Source organism: Bos grunniens, chromosome 8, assembly GCF_055505025.1.
Source record: "Bos grunniens cultivar Pamir isolate PY7600 chromosome 8, Bosgru_T2T1.0, whole genome shotgun sequence".
In the NCBI taxonomy this organism is placed as follows: domain Eukaryota; kingdom Metazoa; phylum Chordata; class Mammalia; order Artiodactyla; family Bovidae; genus Bos; species Bos grunniens.
Window position 1 is genome coordinate 106,096,841 of NC_141172.1, and position 21,348 is coordinate 106,118,188.

The 21,348-nt window shown below is 44.8% G+C and overlaps 1 protein-coding gene across 12 annotated transcripts in view; it reads right to left on the reverse strand.

Annotated features, from left to right (window-relative positions):
* ASTN2 (astrotactin 2) overlaps positions 1-21,348 on the reverse strand; it is a 1,042,634-nt gene that overhangs the window by 855,854 nt on the left and 165,432 nt on the right. Inside the window, exon 1 of one of the 12 annotated variants that reach the window (XM_086413916.1) lies at positions 12,578-12,709. The exons of 10 other annotated variants lie outside the window; for them this stretch is intronic. In XM_086413916.1, coding sequence (XP_086270042.1) covers positions 12,578-12,607 — 30 coding nt within the window. In that variant the 5' untranslated portion in view covers positions 12,608-12,709. Of the gene's footprint in view, positions 1-12,577; positions 12,710-21,348 lie in introns of those variants that run through there. One more of the 12 variants, XM_086413917.1, reaches the window with a different exon arrangement.

Sequence of the window (21,348 nt, forward strand, 5' to 3'; positions counted from 1 at the left end):
ACCATCAACTTATTAAAACAAAGGTGTGGCTGCCTACCAAACTACAAAGTAGTGAATTTAACTTATTTTCCATAAGAACTGACAACAATAGTTTTGTAATGAGTATGTATGTAACTGACCTAAGAAATGTTTCATATACTAAAAACTATTTGTCTTTAATGTAATGGATGTGTGCAAAAATGTTCTGTTCTGTTCCATTCCATTCTATTCCATTCCATTCTTTTACACTCTGGTCTATCATTTTCTATCCTTTTCTATTCTGTTTCATTCTATGCTATTCTATCCTAATCCATTCCATTCTCTTCCACTGAATCTATGCTTTTATATTCTGGTCTGTCATTTTCTATCCTTTTCCATTCTATTTCATTCCATTCTGGTTTGTTACAATTTTCTATTTCATTCCATTCTATTTTTTTTTAACATTCTCTATGATATCTCTTAAAAATGTTAGTTTCAAGCCACTCAAAATTTATGAGCCATTAAATGGTTTTGACCTATTTTTGAAAAAGTACTCATATAAAGAAACTGTTTGTTCCAGTTGTTTATATCTGATAAACTCTCTTGAAATTAATTAGAAACATAGCTAATACTAGTATCTTAATAATCATTAAACAAACACTTGGACTTACTCTGGCTGCAAAGGGTCAGAGGGCCCAGAACTGACTCACTAGCTACCTCTACTTTTCTAAAAGCCTAATAATCAGTGAGGATGATTTAGGGCTGATGCAAAGATGCAAAGAGCCCCTCAACCCATAGGTTTTCAGAAGAAGGATGGGAGGCATATGATTTAAATCGCTGATTAATTCAGTTCATTTGTATATACTTGTCAGATGCTTATGTGTGCCAAGGCAAGCTCCAGGATTCTTGCCATGCCAAGTTCCATGCCTGAGTAAAATGATTCTTACCCTTAAGAGGTTTTATCAAATGTCCAACTTGTACTAAAGCACTTTACACACAGCCTCACCTTAAACCCTCCCTGTTCCCTGAGAGACCATTGACATTGTACCCATTTCACAGATGAAGAGACAGGATCAGATGCAGCCCCTGGTCATAGAGTGACACATGTTAGAGCCACGATTTAAATTCAGGTTGGTATGGGGAGGGAGGTGGGAGGGGGGTTCAGGATGGGGAACACATGTACATTCATGGTGGATTCATATTGATATATGGCAAAACCAATACAATATTGTAAAGTAAAAAAATAAATAAAAATTAAGGTATAATTAGTGTACAAGTAAATAAATAAATAAATTCAGGTTGTTTTCATCCCAGATTCTCTCGTCTGAACTGGAACAATCTGAGAAAGTGTCTCAGAGGAGGTGCTTTCTGAGATGACTTTATCTGTAGAGGTGAAGAAAAGCCTTTCCCCTGCCTCTCAAAAAAAGAGACTAGTGTGAGCAAAATACAGGAAGAAGGCTGGAGCTACAAGGTGTGTTGGGAGAACATGGAGAAGCCAAATTTGGCTGGAGTACAGACCGCATGAGAGAGAGAGAGAGAATTTCAGTGGCGCTTGGAAGCTGCACCGAGCAGGGGGAGGGAAAAAGCCAGGCTGCTGGGCTGTGGCTGGTGGGGGCCTCAGGGGCAAGTCCCAGGCTGAAGGGCAGGGTTGACAGGCCTCTGGCAGAGATTAAGCTTCAGCCTTGATGTGGGAAGGGCACGGCTCACGGCAGCAACAAATTACTTCTTCAGAAGCACATAGTCCAAAGATGGCCATCTCTCCAGGGGAAAAAAACACATATTTGGTCTGAATTAAATTTATGTCCACAGAAATAAAATTCTCCCACTTGGATCACTAAAAGCCACCCTCTCACTTTCTTGGTTTCATCTGATGCTTACATCTGACCTGTGAGGTAGATAGCCAGAGACGCTCATTTTCTCTATGTGGCGATGGGTATCAACACTCAGGGCTTCATGTAGGCTCACCCAGGACTCCTGTTGCAGCTGGGTGCTTCCTCTTCCCCTGTCTTCCAGGGAACCCAATCTTCTTTCCTTCTGCAGAGGCTGCTGCCAACGTAGGGCAGCGCAAACATTGATTGCTAGAATCCTGAGGCATCTGCTTCTGGCACCAGCCTCAAAAACACCACTATTTCCTGAAGGTTATTAGAGAGCAACTTCATCACCAAGAAACCTCCTGGAGAGATTCATGTACATCTCCCTTCCCTGTTAGTGGACCTGCACTCAGCCCAATTCTGAGTGACAAGACTGACTTTAACCTATGAGAATAGGAGTCTTTCTGAGGGTGGGGATTTGGGAATAGTGGGACAGGAGAAAGGGACCTGTTATTTACAGAGTTCTACGATGTGTTATGCTTGATGGATAACTCATTCAATCGTGAAACCTCATCATTTTTATAGGCTGAGATTCCCACCTCAAGAGCAAAGCATCTGAGGCTTAGAGAGGTTAGAAGACTTGTCAAGATCATAAAACCGTGCAAAAAGCTGGGTTGGAACTTGGGTCTGTGTGTTCACAAAGTTCATCTCACCATATCATGACGTATCTTGATTAAAGAAACAATGATGAGAAATCAAGACTGTGTTAAACTGGCATTAAAAAGGAGACAGAATAAAAGGAAAATGGGGACAGAGGGAAAAGAATGAATAAGAGAAATGGATCATTTAATTCTTTCTCACATGAATACTACTATCCCGTCACTACTGCTATGCCTTAGACCCTCTCACTTTCTAAGTTAGCTTCACATTCAACAGCATATTTAATCCTCACAAAAAGGATGAGCAGAAAGATGCATACCACTTGCTCTGCATTTTAGAGATGGAGAGACTGTGCTTCAGAGAGATAAAAGTAATTTTTGAAATATACTCAGTTACAAAGATGGAATGATATGCAATTCGAGAAAAGTGTAGCCTAAAAAATGGGAAGATTTTGAGCAATATTCCTTGCCATGTTTTTATAGCACTACTCATGGTAAGAAAAACATTTTTCTCCAGCTTTACTGAGATATAATTGAGAAGCAATATTGTGTAGATTTAAGAACCCCTATATATTGTTGGTGGGAATGAAAATTGGTACAGCTATTATGGAAAGCAGCATGGAAATTACTCAAAAAATTACAAATAGAACTACCATAGAATACAGCAATCCCACTTCTAAGTATACATCTGAAGGAAATGAAATCACTTTCTTGAAGATGTATCTGTACTCCTCTGCTCATTGCAGTATTACTCACAATAGCCAACACACGGAATAAAACAGTTTTCAAAGGGACCCACTCAACATATTCTCACTCACACATACACACACAACAACAACATTTCAGAAGCAAGACTGGTCCTTACTTTCTACAATCAATTCTGATCTTCTCCACTGTATTCTCATTCTATTCCATTCTATTTTGTTGTAGGCAATGCTGGTCCTGACTCATTAAATGGATTGAATAGCTTACTAATGAGGCAAACACAGGAGTTTGGAAATGAACCATGGACTTTAAGGGCATGAAAGCATGAGAATCAGCTCAAAGGATCCAAAGAACTCCCACGTGGAAGAAAAAAATAGACTCATGCTTTACCATTAGAGATGGCAGAACTATGACCAAAGAGTGGAAAATGAGCACAAATTTTAGGTCAACATAAAGATGTCTTTCTAAATGGGCGACACGGTCCCAAAATAGAAAGATCACCTTGGGAAGTAGTGAGCTCCCTGGCATTAGAGCCATACAAGCTGAAGCTTGAAGGTCAGTTGACAGGGATGCTGTAGACAGAACTGAAGGTGACCCCCAAGTTTCTTTCTAGGCTAGAAATACAATTTAGCATCTTTTTTTTCTCATTTTTCTCCCTATGGCAGCAGCTGTCACAGAGAAGTTGACTTTGATGTCAGAGGACACAGAGGGAAAATAGAGATGCTGAACTGCGGTTCCCCTGGCAAACCAGGAAAAGAAACACAGCTCAGAAAACAGGAGGGATGAGGAGCAAAATAGCAGACAGCGGAGGAGTCAAGATACAAGAGAGCAACAAGGTCAAAGAAGAGGAGAGATGTGTTTGAGTCCTCAGTGTGAGACTCACCCTCAGTCTCCCCAGCTAAGCAGTGGGGATACAGTTGAACTGCATCTCCAAGGACTATTTCTGTCTTAGGTTCCAGGTACTCCTGTTGCCTTACTCCTGGGTTCCCTTGTCACCATTCAGGATGCCAGCTCAGCAGATAAAGAAGGTGAAGGGAAGAAGAGGCAGCAGCCCGGACTCTTCTTTGGAGGAGAGAAATGAGGAGCAGGTATGGTCCATCTCCATGCCTTGTGCTGACTTAGAGACTCACATCCCGTCAAACGTGTGGGGCAGGGAGTTCAACTCATTAATTTTGGTGGGAGAGGGAGGCTGACGGGCCTGGTGCTGACATGAATAATGATGGATCACCAGGAAAGGGCCCAGCAGAATCTGCAGCTTAATCAGACTCGGAGAGTCTCCCTGGGCATTAATGTAGGCCAAGTGCTTTCCAGCCAATCAGACCCAATTTCAATTTAATGTTGCAAACAGTTACCACACAGCTCAGGCTCTCAACAGCTCAGCTTGGGACTCAAACTGGGTTACTCGTTTGTTGCCTTTTCTTGCTCATTTGGAAGCACCTGCCTGGCCATTGTCTGCACCATGGCTTCCAGCAGGGGAGGCGGCAAGAACGCACACAGGGCCACGCAGAGCCCCAAGGGGACACCCCCGCTCCATCGCTTTGTACTCTCGTTTCTAAAGTCTATTCTGCGCTTGCTTATGAAGACCTGCTGTTTCTCCATAGCCTGCAGGACAGAACTCAAGTCCCTGCCATCAGACTGTTCTAGTCTCACCCCCCACCACGCTTCCCCAGGCAACCTGGGCCTCAGTCACAGCAACTCACTTCCACTCCTGAAAAAGTGCCGTGCCCTCGCACCTCGGAGCCTCTGTGTGTCTGCCTGTGCTGTGCCCTCTGCCCGGAATGCCTTTATTTGCTCTCTTTGTTCTCTGCCTCACCTCTATCTACCCTTCTTTCATCCAGAGGACATCGGCCACAGAAAAAGGCACATGCCTAACTAGCACAGCCTTGAGGGGCAGGGCGTGTCTATTTCACCTTTTGCCCAGAGTAGACAGCTCAAAAAAAAAAAAAAAAAGTAGAATTGATGAATGAATGAAGGGGTAACTTTGGATATCTCTTTTTTTTGAAGATTCTTTTTTTATGTGGACCACTTTTTGAAGGCTTTATTGAATTTATTACAGTATTGCTTCTGTTTTTATATCTTGGTTTTTTGGCCATGAGGCAGGTGGGATCTTAGCTGCCCAACCCGAGACTGAACCTAAACACTGGAAGTTTAAGTCTTAACCACGGGGCCACTAGGGAAGTCCCCTGGATGAGACAGTTCAAGTTTCCAATCCCCTGTTTTCTCAGATGTAAGATGAGAAAAATAATAAAACTGGCTCCGATGCAGATATTCGTGTGGCTACTCATAAAGGATGCTTTCCTTTGCACCCGCACACTTTCCATTTCCCCCAAGATATGATTTTGGAATTCTTGTGGCTTTGGGTGAAGGGATTAGGCATGGCCCAACTTTATCTCTGAGGACCATGTTGCAGCTCCAAAGCTATCTTCCCCTTCAGCAGGATACGTGAATGCAGAGCAAAGAGAGGCCAATGGTCCTGCCCTACCCACAGCTCCATGCACTGGGTCTTAAGCTCCTCTGAGCAGCTCTCATGTGAACAGAGGGTGAGAGGGTTAATATAATTAAGGGAATCCCCACTCGTCTTCTGAGGACCCATCTTTAGATGCAAACCTCATCATTCCAGTCCACTTCCTAGTAAATAAACGCCAAAATTGAGGCAAGAGCTGAAACAATGTGGTTTGAGTTTCATAACCCACTTTCTCGTAACATATGTTATATATACATATATATATGAATGAGAGAATGACAGTGGTCCATACCATACATGGTGTCAGGAAAACATGAATATTCTTTAGAAGAATTAAAGATCAGAAATTGTGATTTCTTCAGTTGGTCTTTAAATTTAGTCACCAAAATGGGGGAATAGAAAGGTCTGGATAAGTGCACTGCGTAGGAGGAGGCAGGGGAAATGTCACTAATCTTCATCATTAATTTTCTGTATGACCTTGGGCCATTCATTTGTCTCTGAACTTCAGTTTTCAGTCTGTGAAATTAACCTTGCTCAGTTCAACAAAAATACCGCATACCTATCTTGTGCCTTCCAGACATGGAGTTACAGATACTGGTGCAAATAACACATAGCTTACATTGACTAGGAAGACTGAATTTGAAAGTATTTCCTTCATTCTGGATTCCACACATTGTGTGCTACAGAAGTACTCTGTAGCTCTTCTCATTGTGTGTGTGCGAGTGTGTATGTGTGCACGTCCATATGTAGGTAGTATCACTCCAGTGAGTGAGTGGAAGCATGAGGACAATGTGATTTTCCTCTCAGCAACTGTTTAGTATGAGTGAGATGGTATTTGAGACCCTACAGACAGAACAGTGAACATAACCAAGTCTCTGCTTTTATAAAGCTTACAGACTAGTGATGAAAGTATCACCTTTACAGCGGAAAATAAAGAACCCTGGGCTTTCTCACTCACTCAATGGAAGCATAATTAGAGGTGGGCTTTCAGTCACAAATAGAAACTAAGACAAGTTGAGGCTGTGTCCCGCAGAAATCAGGCCAACGGTAATTTGGATACATGCTTGTTCAGTACCCAGGTCAGCACCCTGTCTAGTAGCCGTGCTGTGGGCATTGCTGAGGCAGCTGATCTGCTCAGTTTGACTTGGCCTAAAAGACTTTGCAGATCCTCAAAAGTTCATGTGGTACATATGCAGGACGCGACTCCACTTTCCTAGCTAAGTCTGAATTGTCTACATCACCAAAGGTTTCCCTAATAAATGACCCAGCCAAGTTGCCTGCTTAAACATTGTGGATTCAAAAGTCAGAAAAACATTTAATACCACATTATTCGAACTGTGGTGTTGGAGAAGACTCTTAAGAGTCCCTTGGACTGCAAGGAGTTCCAACCAGTCCATTCTGAAGGAGATCAGCCCTGGGATTTCTTTGGAGGGAATGATGCTGAAGCTGAAACTCCAGTCCTTTGGCCACCTCATGCGAAGAGTTGACTCATTGGAAAAGACTCTGATGCTGGGAGGGATTGGGGGCAGGAGGAGAAGGGGACGACAGAGGATGAGATGGCTGGATGGCATCACTGACTCGATGGACGTGAGTCTGAGTGAACTCCGGGAGTTGGTGATGGACAGGGAGGTCTGGCGTGCTGCGATTCATGGGGTCGCAAAGAGTCGGACACGACTGAGCGACTGAACTGAACTATTCCCCCCAAAAGACCTTGGCAGATTCTGTCCTCATTCTTACCTATGCTTTCTATGTGTTCCACCACCTTAGCCCTAAAGCGTGCATCTGACTGGAAATGTATCACTCAAGGCACCTGTGGTAGAGTGAAATTGGTTAGGATTTCATGGTCCCGTTCAATTTCAGCTAGCAGCAGGCAAGGAGGGGAGAAGGTTCAGTTGTGGGAAGACCCACACTTTTTGCTTTTCTTAAGGCAATGTTTGGAAAGAATGGCTTTTGTTGTTCTGCTAGAGAATGTTGTCATAATTTTGCTGAAGACTTGCATGGAACCTTTTAGGATATGTCCTTAAAAATATCCTTCTCAGGTGAAGAAGACAGTATTTTTCATTCCTTAAAAAATATATATATGATCAGAGTTATCCTGGTGGTCAAGCCTCCTACTTGACTATATGGTACTCTAAAGTATGAAAAAATTAATTAATAGCACACCATTTCTCTTAAAATGTCATCCATGACTCCCGCTACTGACTCCATCCTCTAGGAACCAGGAAACTAAAAAAACAAGAGAGTAAGTCTGGGCTTAGGAATCCCCAGGGCCTTGTCTAGGAGTTGAAAATAGAATTCTTATACACTGAGTGAAATCAGCTAGCTCCTTTCCCTGTTGCTAAGCATAGCCATTGGATATGGTCTTCAAATATCAGAATAGAAAAAAAAAAAAAAAACTTTGTTCTTTTGTAACAAGGACCTGGTTTTCCCTTGAGATACTACATGATTGATACCCCTTCAACACTCTCAGTCTACATGGTCTGGCTCTGGCTCACCTCAGTCTAAGTCCAGGGGTGGCTACCTGACCGACTAGTTGGAGCATCACAGTAACTTGTTCAGGGCTTGTGGTGGGCAGAGTAATGTCCTCAATAGGCCTACATTTTTATTCCTGTAACCTGTGAATATGTTAGGCTACATGGCAAAGGAGAATTAAGGTTGTAGATAGAGTTAAGGTTGCCAGACAACCGACTTTTTAATAGGCAGATTTTCTTTGGCTTCTCCTATGACTCAGTGGATAAAGAATCTGCCTGCAAAGCAGAAGACACAAGAGATGCAGATTCGATCCCTGGGCCAGGAAGATCCCCTGGAGAAGGAAACAGCAACACTCCAGTGTTCTTGCCTGGAGAATCCCATGGACAGAGGAGCCTGGCAGGCTACAGTCCAACAAAGAGTTGGGCACAACTGAGAGACTTAACACTTTCACTTTCTTTGATTATATAAACAGGTCCAATATAGTCCTTATAAAATGGGAGAGGGAAGAGGAGGAAGTCAGTGTGATATAGTGTGAGAAAAACTCGACTCATTTGTGTTGGCTTTGCAGATGAAAGAAGGGGGCCACAAGTCAAAGAGCGTGGGCAGCCTCTACAAGCTGGTAAGGGAGAAGAAACAAGGTCTCCCACAGAACCTTCAGAAGGAACGTAGATCTTCCACCAATAGTGTGATTGTAACCCAGTGAGAACCGTTTTGAATTTATGAACTACAGAACTATAAGATAATCAAAGTGTATTATTCTAAGCCACTAAGTTTATAATTTTTTTACAGCATCAACAGAAAACTAACGTAAGGATACACATATGAGCAGATGATAGTTTGTCCAGCCACTTAACTTAAAAATAAGAAGCACTCTCTCTCCTTCCTGGCTGTGCTAAAGTGTTAGTCGCTCAGTTGTGCCTGAATCTTTGTGATCCCATGAACTGTAGCCCACAAGGCTCCCTTGTCCATGGGGTTTCCCAGACCAGAATACTGGAGTGGGTTGCCAAGCCCTTCTCCAGGGGACCTTCCCGACGAAAAGGTCAAACCTGGGTCTCCTGCATTGCAGGCAGATTCTTTACTATCTGAGCCACCAGGGAAGCCCCAGGAATACTGGAGTGGGCTGCCATGCCCTCCTCCAGGGGATCTTCCTGACCCAGGGATTGAGCCCATGTCTCTTATGTCTCCTGCATTGGCAGGTGGGTTCTTTACCACTAGCTCCACCTGGGAAGCCCATTTCTAAAGTACAAAATGATCTTACCATGACCTGGGGAGAGTCTGTCCAAGAACTGAAGCCTACCCAGAGGAAACCAGAGTGAAGGGACAGAGACATATTCCTGACATTAGATCTCACCATCTCTAAGCTAAAGGCAACTTCAGATACTTCAGTTCCTTGAGGAAGCAAAGACCTTATTTATCCTTTAGCCAGTTTGAGTTGGATTTATATCACTTGGGGAAAAAAAAAAAAAAAAAAAAAAACTTCTTAACACAGGCACGGTGGAGTGAATACCACCTCTTGAAATATCCTATTCCAATTCTGGATACTTTTGCTATTGTGTCTTTCTAAAATAGAGCTGGGATCGGCTGCCATGGGACTTCTCCCCACTGTTCCTATGTCTGAAGGCCACACGGGACAAATTTAACTCCCTCCTCCCCTCCAGAGACATTCAGGATTTAAAATAGTAACCCCCTCCCCCGAGATTCCCAAGTCTTCTCTTCTCCAGGTTAAATCCTCCCAGTCATCCTCAGAACTGTGATAACGTGGTTTTGCACGCTTTCACTACCCTGTGGTTAATCTTCCCTGGACACACTCGATTCTGATTATGTTTTTCTTTTTTTGAAAAAAAGATAATACCACAACGACAGACAATATGCCAAGAAATGACTCAGCAGATCGGCATATCCCTGTTTTAGGTGAGACCGTATAGTGGTGAAATCTAAATTGAAAAAAAACAAAAACAAAAACCTTTTGCTGTTGTTATTAAACACTGCTACTTACACTTCACTCAGCTTATTGTCCAATAAAACCCACCTGTGTTTGCCCAAGGTGCTCCTGAGTCAGTTCTCCGTGCCCCACCCCCGCCCCCGGCCAGTACATTTACAGTTTTTTTTTTTTTTGATATGTTTTTTTTTTAAGTCTTTATTGAATGTGTTGCAATATTATTTCTATGTTATGTTTTTCTTTTCTTTTGGCTGCAATGCATGTGGGATCTTAGCTTCCCAACCAGGGATTGAACCCACACCCCCAGCCCTGGAAACCAAAGTCCTAATGCCTGGATCACCAGGGAAGTCCCTACTCAGTTCTGACAAATAGTGTTCTGAAGCATACAGAGGTCTTCCAACTTATACCTATCATAGTTCATCATGGAGAACACCACGGAATGAGCAAAACACAGGGGTTCAACTCGGATGAGCCTGGACTCAAGTCCTGGTTCCACCACTAATAGTTACATGACCTTGAACGACTCCATAATGTCCCCCAATCTTAGCTTCCTCGTGATAAAATAATAATAGTGCCTTCCCCATAGGGCCACTGTAGAAATAAACAAGATAATGTATGGAAAGTGCTTGGCATCCTGCCTGGCATGTACTAAGCTCTTAGAAAACGGTACCTATTATTACATTCAATCATTAAAAAAAAAAAAAAATAGGTCAGAGCTTTCAAGCTCAGGATTGTCTTCTTCCGTGTGTGCAAACAGAAAAGTCAGTGCCGGGAGAGAGGCAGAGACAGAGGAGGAGGGAGAAGAGGAAGTCCAGCTGCCCTTCCCTATACTCCTGGCGCACATGCAAGTCAAAGGCAAGCACTCCTAGAAGACAGGATATCCAAACTCCCTACCCCTGGGAGAGCTGGACTTGAAGAGTTTGTTTTCAAACTGGGACCTAGTAGGCAGGAAGCATATAAATCTCCTTAAGGAAAATTAAATACATTCCTGCAAATCATAAACACAGGGGGGAAATGAAGGTGTCTGGAAGTGGAAACCTCCGAACAAAAACTTCAGGCAGGGTTTGGAACCCCTGAGCCAATCTCTCCCCCTTACAAGAAAGGAATGTGACAGAGAGTGAGTGTTTGGCTCTGTCTCAACCAGCAGATCTGTTTCATAACTACTGAAAGTCAAGGTCATATTTTTTTTTTTCCTCTTCTGGGCCACAAAGGAAGCCCAATTTGTCTTTCTCCAGAAGAAATTCAGAAAAGGATTTGAGTGTACATGGTTATTTGAAAACTGATTCCAGGAAATGCTGGTGGGGAAGCGAGGAAATCAAAGGGGGAAGGGAAGAGGGGCAATAAAGGATGGCTGATGAAGTCAGATACCATCGTGCAGGGGTCCCCAACCTTTGGGATCTAATGCCTAATGATCTGAGGTGGAGCTGATGCAATAACAATAGAAATAAAGTGCACCATGAATATAATGCCCTTGAAACATCCTGAAACCATCCCGAAACCATCCCGCCTACCTGCCCTGGTCTTTGGAAAAAATTATCTTCCAGTGGTGCTGAAAATGTTAGAACTGCTACCACACTGGACCACAGGAGGTCTGTCCCACTGGGGTGGCAGGGCCAGGGGGAATGTACTAACCACCCTCTAACAATCATCAAGTAAGGGCTGCCGCTGAAGAGCTGAGGACTCCCTGGCGTTCTAGCCTGCCTCCAGCCTGGGCAGAGCATTCCTAAGCTGCCAGAGAGCCTCCAGCCAGAAGTGCAAGTGCTGGCACTGGAAGTCAAGCCAGCACGCACAGAAGGGTTAGTGCTGAGGGCATCTGAGCTGGACACCAACCGGGCCTGCTACAAAGTTCGAACGGTAATGAGGCAGAGTCTCGGAATGAGCCTAAAGCTACCGACCAGCAGACGAACCAATCCACTAATCAATTAAGAAACAATCATTAATACTGTGTTGCTATTCCAAGATGTTTAAGATACAGAGAAAACATTTAAGTGCTTCATCATTCTACTGATGCAAGTAAGCCACATCCTTACCCAACAGCTCCTCCTAATCAGAGATAATCCTAAGCAAAATGAGTAAGAAGTCCCCCAATATTTTCATGGGTAGGAAATTTCCTAATGTCCTTAGGCTCTTGCAAGCTACTTTCTGTTTGGAAGAATTCTTGCCACTCTCAACCCTTCAAGGATCATCTCAAAGGTCACCTCCTCCATGAGATCTGCTCCAGGGGATAAACAAGATGAACTGGCATGTTTAACTCCCAGTGACCCACATCAGATACGCCCAGATGTGCCAGGCACGGGCAGCTTATTCACATTCCAGCATTTCCCCTCCCCGAGCTTTGAGTCAGCTGTATTTTATCAATCTAGATCTTATGGAATCTTGCCAAGGATTCAAGCTGCTCTATGACTGCTCAAAGCTACGATACAGGCAAAGGAAGGCTTGGTAACTCCCTTCCTCCATAAATTCCAGGGGACCCAGTAGTAAGTATATACAGAAAGGAAAAAAAAAAACACGCATACAGCATTATAACATACATATAGCACAAATATATGAACAAAAGCACAGACATTACCTGGCTGCCTGCTTCCTCCAGTAGGTGCATTTTAAGATGAAATCTGGAGAAAGTATTAGGCAAGTTAGGTGTTATCACATTGCTCCATGCTGACCTTTTCCTAGCAGAGTTAAAAGAGCCTCCCTCAGCCTCAGAGTGGTGGTTACTGGCAGCACCATGGCAATGCCAATTAGATTGCCCCGTGTTGAGAGAAGTCACAAGGCCAGTGAGGACACCACAGCTCCTTTCTCCATGACCCCTGCCCTGACTCAAGTCTCCCACCTAGAAAAGAGGTCACTGTTAACAAGTGTACACCCTTTTCCTTCTTCCTTTCTTGTCTCCCTTTTCTCCCTTTATATTTTTGTTTTTATTTTGCTTCACAATTCCTTTTCTCCATTGCAGTAATAAACCACTGCAGGCAAGACCCGCTGATGAACGATAAAATCAGTGGAGGAAACTTCATGAAGAAACAGGATATTTCCAGAGTCGCCAAGTATCTCTCCCAAATAGCGATTAATTATGGCAGTGGTTCTAACAAATACCCACACATTCTTTGACACCTCTCTCTCCAGCAGGTGGCTCTTGGCCCCTCTCTCCTTGCATGTGCTGTTAGCAAACTTGCTTCTAATAACAGTATGGCAAAAGAAAGATATAAACTTTAGAGCGCAGAAACTTGGCAGACACCCTCTCACAGAAGTGTTCAAGGTTAACACCATCAGGTATAAACTCTGTTGATGTCACATACCTGCTGATGTGAAGTGAGAAGAAGAACACTTGGTCGCTGTAGCGTTCCCCCAGTCTATAATTTCAGTCTAACAATGAGAAAGCATCAGACAGATCCAAATACAGGAACATCCTGTAAAATCCCCGACCCAGTACTCTTCAGAGGGTCCAAGATGACGATAAACAAGAAAGGCTGAGGAGAAGACGACTAGGGAGACAGGATAACTAAAGGCAACAGGGGACCAGGCCTTGGGTCCTGAAGCAGACCAAGGGCATCAGTGGGAAAACTGGCGAAACAGGAATAAGTACTCAGTAAACCGTGTTGCATCAACGTTAAACTTGCCGGTTTTCACAAACATGCCATTGTCACAAAAGATTAGGGGAAACTGGCTTAAAGGTGTATGGAAATTATGTGTGTGTTCTTTGCAGCTCTTCTGCAAATCTACAATTATTTCCAAATACAAGTTGAAAACCACCAAAGCAAACAAAACCCAGGGAAAAAAAATAACCAACCCCATCTCTCAGTGGTATTGTAGAAAAGCCATGGGGTAGGATAGGATACTAGAGACCGTGTGCCTGGTGCCCCCCTGCTCACCGACTCCAGCCTTGAGTAAGTTTCCCTTTCAGGGCGCTGGCTCCCTCTGTGACAGGATGGGGAGTGCAGGGTGATTGAGCTGTACTCAGGCCACGCTCACAGGGCACGGCCTTGGTGGTGTGTGGCTGTCCCACACACATCCTGTGCCCCCTCGCCCACCACTAACTTCTCCAAATTTCCAGCCCAAGCAGATCCACTTTTGTCTGTTACATATCAGGTATCCACATAACATTTCATTTAGATGAAAGTTTCTGGTGTAAAATGTTGAGAAGTACCAGACTCAATCACTAATAAGGTTCTTTCCTACACTGATATTCACCTTTCCCTGCCAAGTCTTCCCTGAAATAACTACAAAGGACTTAAACACTTCCTTTCTTCTCTGTTCTATGAGCTTTTCACAGAAGCCATGTCTGCACACCTAGCTTGATCAGTCCCCAGCCCTCATTCTGGGACAGAATAGTCAGGTATGCACGCTCAGTCGTGTACAACTCTTTGTGATCCTATGGACTGTAGCCCACCAGGCTCCTCTGTCCATGGGATTCCCCAGGCAAGAATACTGGAGTGGGTTGACATGCCCTCCTCCAGGGGATCTTCCTGACCCAGGGTTGGGACCCATGTTTCTTATGTCTCCTGCATGGGCAGGCAGGTTCTTTACCACTGCACGACCTGGGAAGCCCCACAGACTAGTCAATATCAGGTGAATTGGTGCTGAATAGGAAGCTATGAATCTAATAACCTCTGGGAGAGGAAGTAAGTGTGGAACACATCCCTGACCCCAAGGTCTTGCTAATATCAGCTACTGCAAAGAGATCTTGACAAAGAGGCAGAAGTTGTCGATTATTGACTGATGTCCAAATCCATGACACAATTTAAGACCTGCATGAACTTTCCCTTTCCCCAGGAAGTTTCCCTTGATCCCTGCAGCTGGGACCCCTTTCTCCTCTGCATTCTTACCATCTTCCTGACATGGTGCTACCTCGTCTTCCTTGAATATTCCTCTCAATAGCCCTACCCAACAATAATGGAAACCTGGAGGGACTGATGCTGAAGCTGAAGCTCCAATACTTTGGCCACGTGATGCGAAGAGCTGAGTCACTGGAAATGACTGTGATGCTGGGAAAGATTGAGGGCAAGAGGAGAAGGGGACGACAGAGGATGAGATGGTTGGATGGCATCACCGACTCAATGGACATGAATTTGAGCAAATTCCAGGAGATGGTGAAAGACAGGGAAGCCTGGCGTGCTGAAGTCCATAGGGTCACAAAAAGTCAGACATGACTGAGCAACTGAACAGCAGCCTGCAATGCTACAGGGCCTTGCGCATATAAGATGCTCCAGAGAAGTCGAAGAAGTGAATGAACCAGCTCCGGGCCTCCTCGTTTCAAAGAAATCTAAACAAGACTCCAAGACATCTGGGTTTGAATTCCAGCTCCTATTCTATGACCTTAGAAAAGTCACTGAATGTCCTTGGGGACTCAGTCTCAACTTGGCCTCTGTTTATAGGGCTGTTAATAAACTCTACAGATCAGATCACACAATCCCAGGCATCTGACACAGTATATGACACATAGTGAGAGGCTGTTTAAGAAATATTAGTTGCATGAATAACTAAATTGTAGCCTATCTGAATTTGGTTTCTTTATCTGTAAAGTAACAATACAAATACCTACCCTGGGCCTCTGTGGTGAGATTAAGTAGCAGGGCACAGTCGTACGTTCAGCACAGCGCCTAGTGCGTGGCAACTGCTCAATAAATGTTTGTTCCTCTTCTAGTCTTTCCTCATCAGGTATGCTCTCCAATGAGGGGACCCACTTAAGCACTGCTCCCAGCCGTGTGCTTCATTACAGAGGCCAAATTAAGAATACGAGGTGCTTACACTTGAGAAAAAGCAAAAGATGCTAGACCACGGAGTGCAGCATGGGGTGTGATGTATGCACAGTAGCTCTGCTAAGAAAACATCCAGGCCCCCAGTGGGGAGACGAAAGCAGCACTATTAGCATAACAGGTGTCTTTGCAACAAGAATGACACTTTAAAGACAAATCCCCCCAATGCATTTCCCGAACGCAGGAGTGCATATTTAATTACACTTAATGCTATCTTTTCCCTCTGGCTTTGTGCATGGAGGGGACACATCCCTCCACAGAGTTGGGAAGATTTTTATAGACATGGCTGCAATCCAAAACTGCTTCCCAGCTCCAGTGCCCAAAGGAAGCACAGCAACAGTGGAGCTTCAGGGAAGGCGCCCTGGGCTTGCTGTGTTTGCTTGAAGAGCACAGAGCTGAGACACAAAATTGTGGAATGGGAAGAGGGGAACGCACCGGAACCCAGGAGAGCTCAGGTTCTCTGTGGGAAAGGCCTCAGGCCGAGCCATGTTATGAATTAGTTTTAATTCACATGGTAAACAAAATGGTAATGTATAACCCTCATTCTCATTTTTCTAGAAGAAAACTGAGGTGTAGAGGACTTGAGTGATTCCAAGGTCATAGAGGGCTTCCCAGCTGGTGCTAGTGGTAAAGAACCCGCCTGCCAATGCAGGAGACATAAGAGACGCAGGTTCAATCCCTGGGTCAAGAAGATCCCCTGGAGGAGGGCGTGACAATCTACTCCAGTATCCTTGCCTGGAGAATCCCATGGACAGAGAAGCTTGGCGGGTTACAGTCCATTGAGTCACAGAGAGTCTGGCATGACTGAAGTGACTTAGCATGCACCCACGCAAGGTCACAAAGCTGATGGTGGAGGACCTCAGAGTTTCACTCAGACCTGTCTAGACCCCAGCCGGGTGTCTTCCTTCTTATTCACTATGTGAGAGGCTCTCGCTCACTCAGTGGGCACATGCTCTGTGGGCACGCATCGGATCACCCGTTTCCCTTACGTCATCTCACGGAACCCTTCTCCTGTTTGGCAGCACCTTTTTCTCTGTTTCACAGAAGAGAAAACTCAGGCTCAAGTAAATCAACTTGCTCAAAGTCATAAGTAGAGGGGATCGAAAGTTTGGGATTTACATCCAAATTTGTCCATCTTTTATCCTCAGTGTCACACTAACTTACTGTGTGAGTTTGAAGGAGTGAATTTCTTTCACCGGGCATTGATTTTCCTCCTTTAAAAATGAAACTCTTATAAGCAGAGATTTAAAGGCCCCTCGATCCTTTAATAGGCCATAACTGCACGTGCTTCTCCGACATGAGTTTTTCCCTATTTGCCACCACAGGCATCCCTAACCTTCCTACTGTCCCCAGGGGATTCTGAGATAGCTGGTAAAAGGAGATTTGACTTTATCATGGAGTACTCTGTGGTTTTCGATATAATGAACCTTTCTGAGCCTCAAGCAGGGCTAACAATAATAATAACAGCTATAATATCAAAGTCTAAATACCGAGGATGGTTTTGAAGATAAAATGTGATAGTAGATATGCGAACATTGTCTTGAAACTGCCAAAGCACTGTACAAATATTAGTTAGCATTAACAGTATTATGACTGCTAGGGTAAAATATATTCTTTGAGGATAATTAAAATCTATAGCCACACAGAGTTGATGCGTGAAAATGTAAATGGCCCTCATTGGCTTCCATGTGAGAATTCCTGTGTTTTACAGGATCTGCTCTTCAAAATTCCTCACTCAGCTTTTAATAGACATTAATAGATATCTGTTACAAAGGGATACTCAGAGCATTTCAGGAAGAATGAAGGGGTGCTACTATAGCACAGCAGCTCACGGCTTCAACCTTGGACTTCTGTGACCCTGGGTCAAAGCCTGAGCTCCATCACTTCCAACAAAAGCACGTGCTGCTCTGAGCCTCACAGGTAACAAACAGGCAGTGACCAAAAGCCTCCTCACTGGACTCTCATGGCGATTCGATAAAGTAAGAGTGTGGAAAGCAGCCAGCACGGTTCCTGGCACATAAAAAGACTCCGCAGACTCTGCTGTTACTAATAACAAAGCAGTACCAACGCACAAACTGCAGCAGCCGACAGGCTGGGGCCAGGCACACGGGCACACAGAAGTGCGCCAGGAGGAAAAGCGCTCAGGTGTTCCTTTCAACGCCTCTTACTCAGATGCCCCGGCTCTGACACGTACCCTTTCACACGACGTTAAAGGGTGAAAAACGCATTTGCTTAAAACCCATCTGCTTTTTTATAACTTCCAGAGACCAAAATCTGCATGAGCAGCAGTTCTCTGCTGCTCCTAATTAATTCCTAAACAAAGAGCGCTCCGGCAGCAGCACCGTTTATGAAGCCAGTTGACCTCCCGGTGCAGAAATGATGACACAGATGTTGTTGCTGCTTCACAACCTCATTTGTCACTTTGCACCACTTGGGCAGGCCAGCCATGTCGTCACCTTCCGAGGGGCCGTAGGTGGTCCCCAGGGTGTCTCTGAGACCTCTGCTGTCACCTCCCAAGGCTGCTGGACTTCCTGCCCTCAGGGACCTCCCACCAGCAGCCTGGGGTGGGACAAGCCAGAAAAAAAAACATCAGCTTGGGCTTTGCTTTATCTAAGAGATTCCCAAGGTGAGGACTCCCTAATCTGCATAGGGTTTGGGAGGCTACAGGTAGTCACAATCACCACGAACTGAGCATCTGTTATGTGCTGGGTGCTATCCTGGCATTCTGCCTGGGTCATCTCACTTCATTCAACACAGTCTTTTAAGACATGAGTTACTGTTCTCAGTGTACGGTCTGGGAAACGGGATACTAGAGATAAGAAAAAGAGTTTGCACAACTTCAGAGCTGCCCGGCACAGGGCACTCCCTACTGACGAGGCACCGAGGACTTCACTGCACTCCCACCACCACGAGGATCTGTCAGGGAAGACGTTTCCTAGGTGACGTAGGTGATAGCTGGAGAAACAGGAGCCTGACAAGGGGTGGGGCTCTCCTCTAAGGTAACTGTTCTCTCAGTCTCACCGGTCTTAACATGCAAACAGGGAGAGCATGGGCTCCAGGCTCAGAGTCTACGACTCAGGCTACCTGTGACTTTGGGCAATCTCAGTTTTCTCATCCATCAAATGGGCATAGTCTTACACATCTCATCAGCGAATAATCACGGACAGGGAGTCTTATAAATATTAATGAAGTAGTGTGTGACAATGTCTCTGCTAGCATATAAAAGGCTAGCAGGGTCTATAATTACTCATCACCTAAGTGGAAGCTGTCACCCTCAGCACCTCTTGCTGCAGCTTGAGAATCTGTACCTAGTGCTATAATGTTGCCAAAAGTCAACAACTGTAATGCATGACAAGATCCAACTGTCCATTTCCCAATCAATTCATCTAACATTTTACTGAGCTGCTAGTATACGCAGACACTCTAAAAACCTCTCTCCAGTCTTCTCTCCCCTTCCCATCCCATCTCCTTTCTGCTTTGTGATTACTTCCTCCCCTCTTTCTTTTTCCCTTTTGTCCCAGGAATAAGAGCCCAGGAAAAGGAAAATATTTATTCCAGCTTCTGTCACTCCTCAGTCATTGTCAGCTGGAGAGGCAACCACAATTCTCTACTATATTAGTTTGATCAAGCTGCCATAACAGAATTCCCTGGACAGGGTGGCTTGAACAGAAGTGTATTCTCCCACAATTCTGGAGGCTGGAAGTCCACAGCTTAGGGACTGGCAGGGGTGGTTCCTGGCAAGGATGCCCTGTGGACGGCCACCCTCACGTTTTGTCCTCACATGGCCTTTCACCAGGCCCTTGCTTCACAGGCGTCTCTTTCTCTCCTCGTAAGGACACCAATCTTATTAAATTAGGGTCTCGCTCTCATGACTTCATTTAACCGTAATTACCCTCTTAGAGGCCTACGCTCCAAGTACAGTCACAGTGGAGGACAGGACTGCAGCATATGAATTTTGGGGATGGGGACACGGCCCGGTCTATAACATTTGCCCATCTGACTCTCAAAACGAAAGGGCAGGCAGAGTATCCATCCCCAAATTTCACTGTGGACCTTAAATCACCTGCTACAGGACTTCAGGTAGCCAGCCACCAATGGTCCCACCTACCTAGTTCTGGCAGGGGTCCAGAGACTTTCTGTTTCAGCACTGACCAACTCTGTGACCCTAAGCCAGCCCCTTCTTTGAGGCTTGGCCTGCTCTGCTATAAAAGGGCATAAAAATGGACACCTACTTAATAGATTGTCAAGTTTTCATGAGATGTGAAATGGCAACATGTCCTATTATCATTAATGGGTCAATGGTGTGAGAGCTTTAAGAACTGCAAATCACCGAGAAACTTCTCTGTATCATATACCAAGCTTGCATTTACCATGGATGCACCCCTATCTGGCAATGATTTTATTAGAGGAGATACAGTTGTCATGCCTGTCTCCCATTTGAAGCAATCTAGGCTCAGAGAGGGCAAGTAGCAAGACCAGGATCACACAGCTAGCAAATGCCCAACAGACAGAGGCCCAACTGATCACCATCTCCTCTCAGCCACGGCGCAGTAATTACTGTGACGGCACTGACCTGACCTGCAGGTGAGCTTCCTTTACCTGAGACTATCTGCAATGAAGGGAAGGGGGTCTCCTCCACGTCTCCTCCAGGGGCTCCGTGCACCATCTCAACAAAGCCCCAGGCACAGACACCAACATATTTCACTCCCTATTAAGGGAGGCCGAGACAGGGCAGGCCTCTAGATGCTTCATTAGGGGAACATCAAGACACATAAGGACTGTAATAAAACAGGAGCTGAAGAGGGAGCCCATGGGGAAAGCCCAGAGCCGCTCTGGCTCGTGCCCTGGCAGAATTTGAGAGCAGGGAGGGAGGGCTGGGGCACAGAGGGTCAAGGGCAGCGGAGGGTGAGATGGGGATGCTAGGAAAGGGCTTTACAAGCAGGGAGTCAGATGCAGGGTCTAGACCCCAGCTTGGCCTCCCTCCAGCTGTGTGACTTTGAACAAGCCCACTAAATTTGATGTACCCGAACATTTCAACGTGTAAGATGGTGATAACAATGCCTGCATGGCAGGGATTTGTGAGAACTAAATTGTAATTTTTAAAATTAAGGAGCCGAGGCTGTGGTTGACCCACTGTTGGTCTCAATGAGCTGCGGGTTAGTGATTCTTCACCTTTGCTATCAGCCAACATTAGGGGCAGAACTTGTCATAATGCAAACTCCCAGAACTCCACACTACGTGTTCAGATCTGGTAGGTCTGGGGCAGGACCCAGGAAACTGCCTTTTAAACAAACAACCAAGGTAATTCTGATGGAGAAAAGAGATATGGCTCCACATCTAGGAAACTGCCAAAAGTAAACAGCAGAACTTAATAATACTAGGCAATTAAGAAAATTTCTAATGCATAGAGTGGTAAAGCAAGGGCTTTAGAATCAAGACACTTGGTTTCCAATTTTACATTGCTTATATTGGATGAAAAGCTTATCATTTATGGATTGCAGCCTCTTCCCATGTGATACAAACTACTCTAAAGAATTCTTTTAACAATTAAGTAAAATAATGCACGTAAAGCTCCAAGCATAATCTCTGG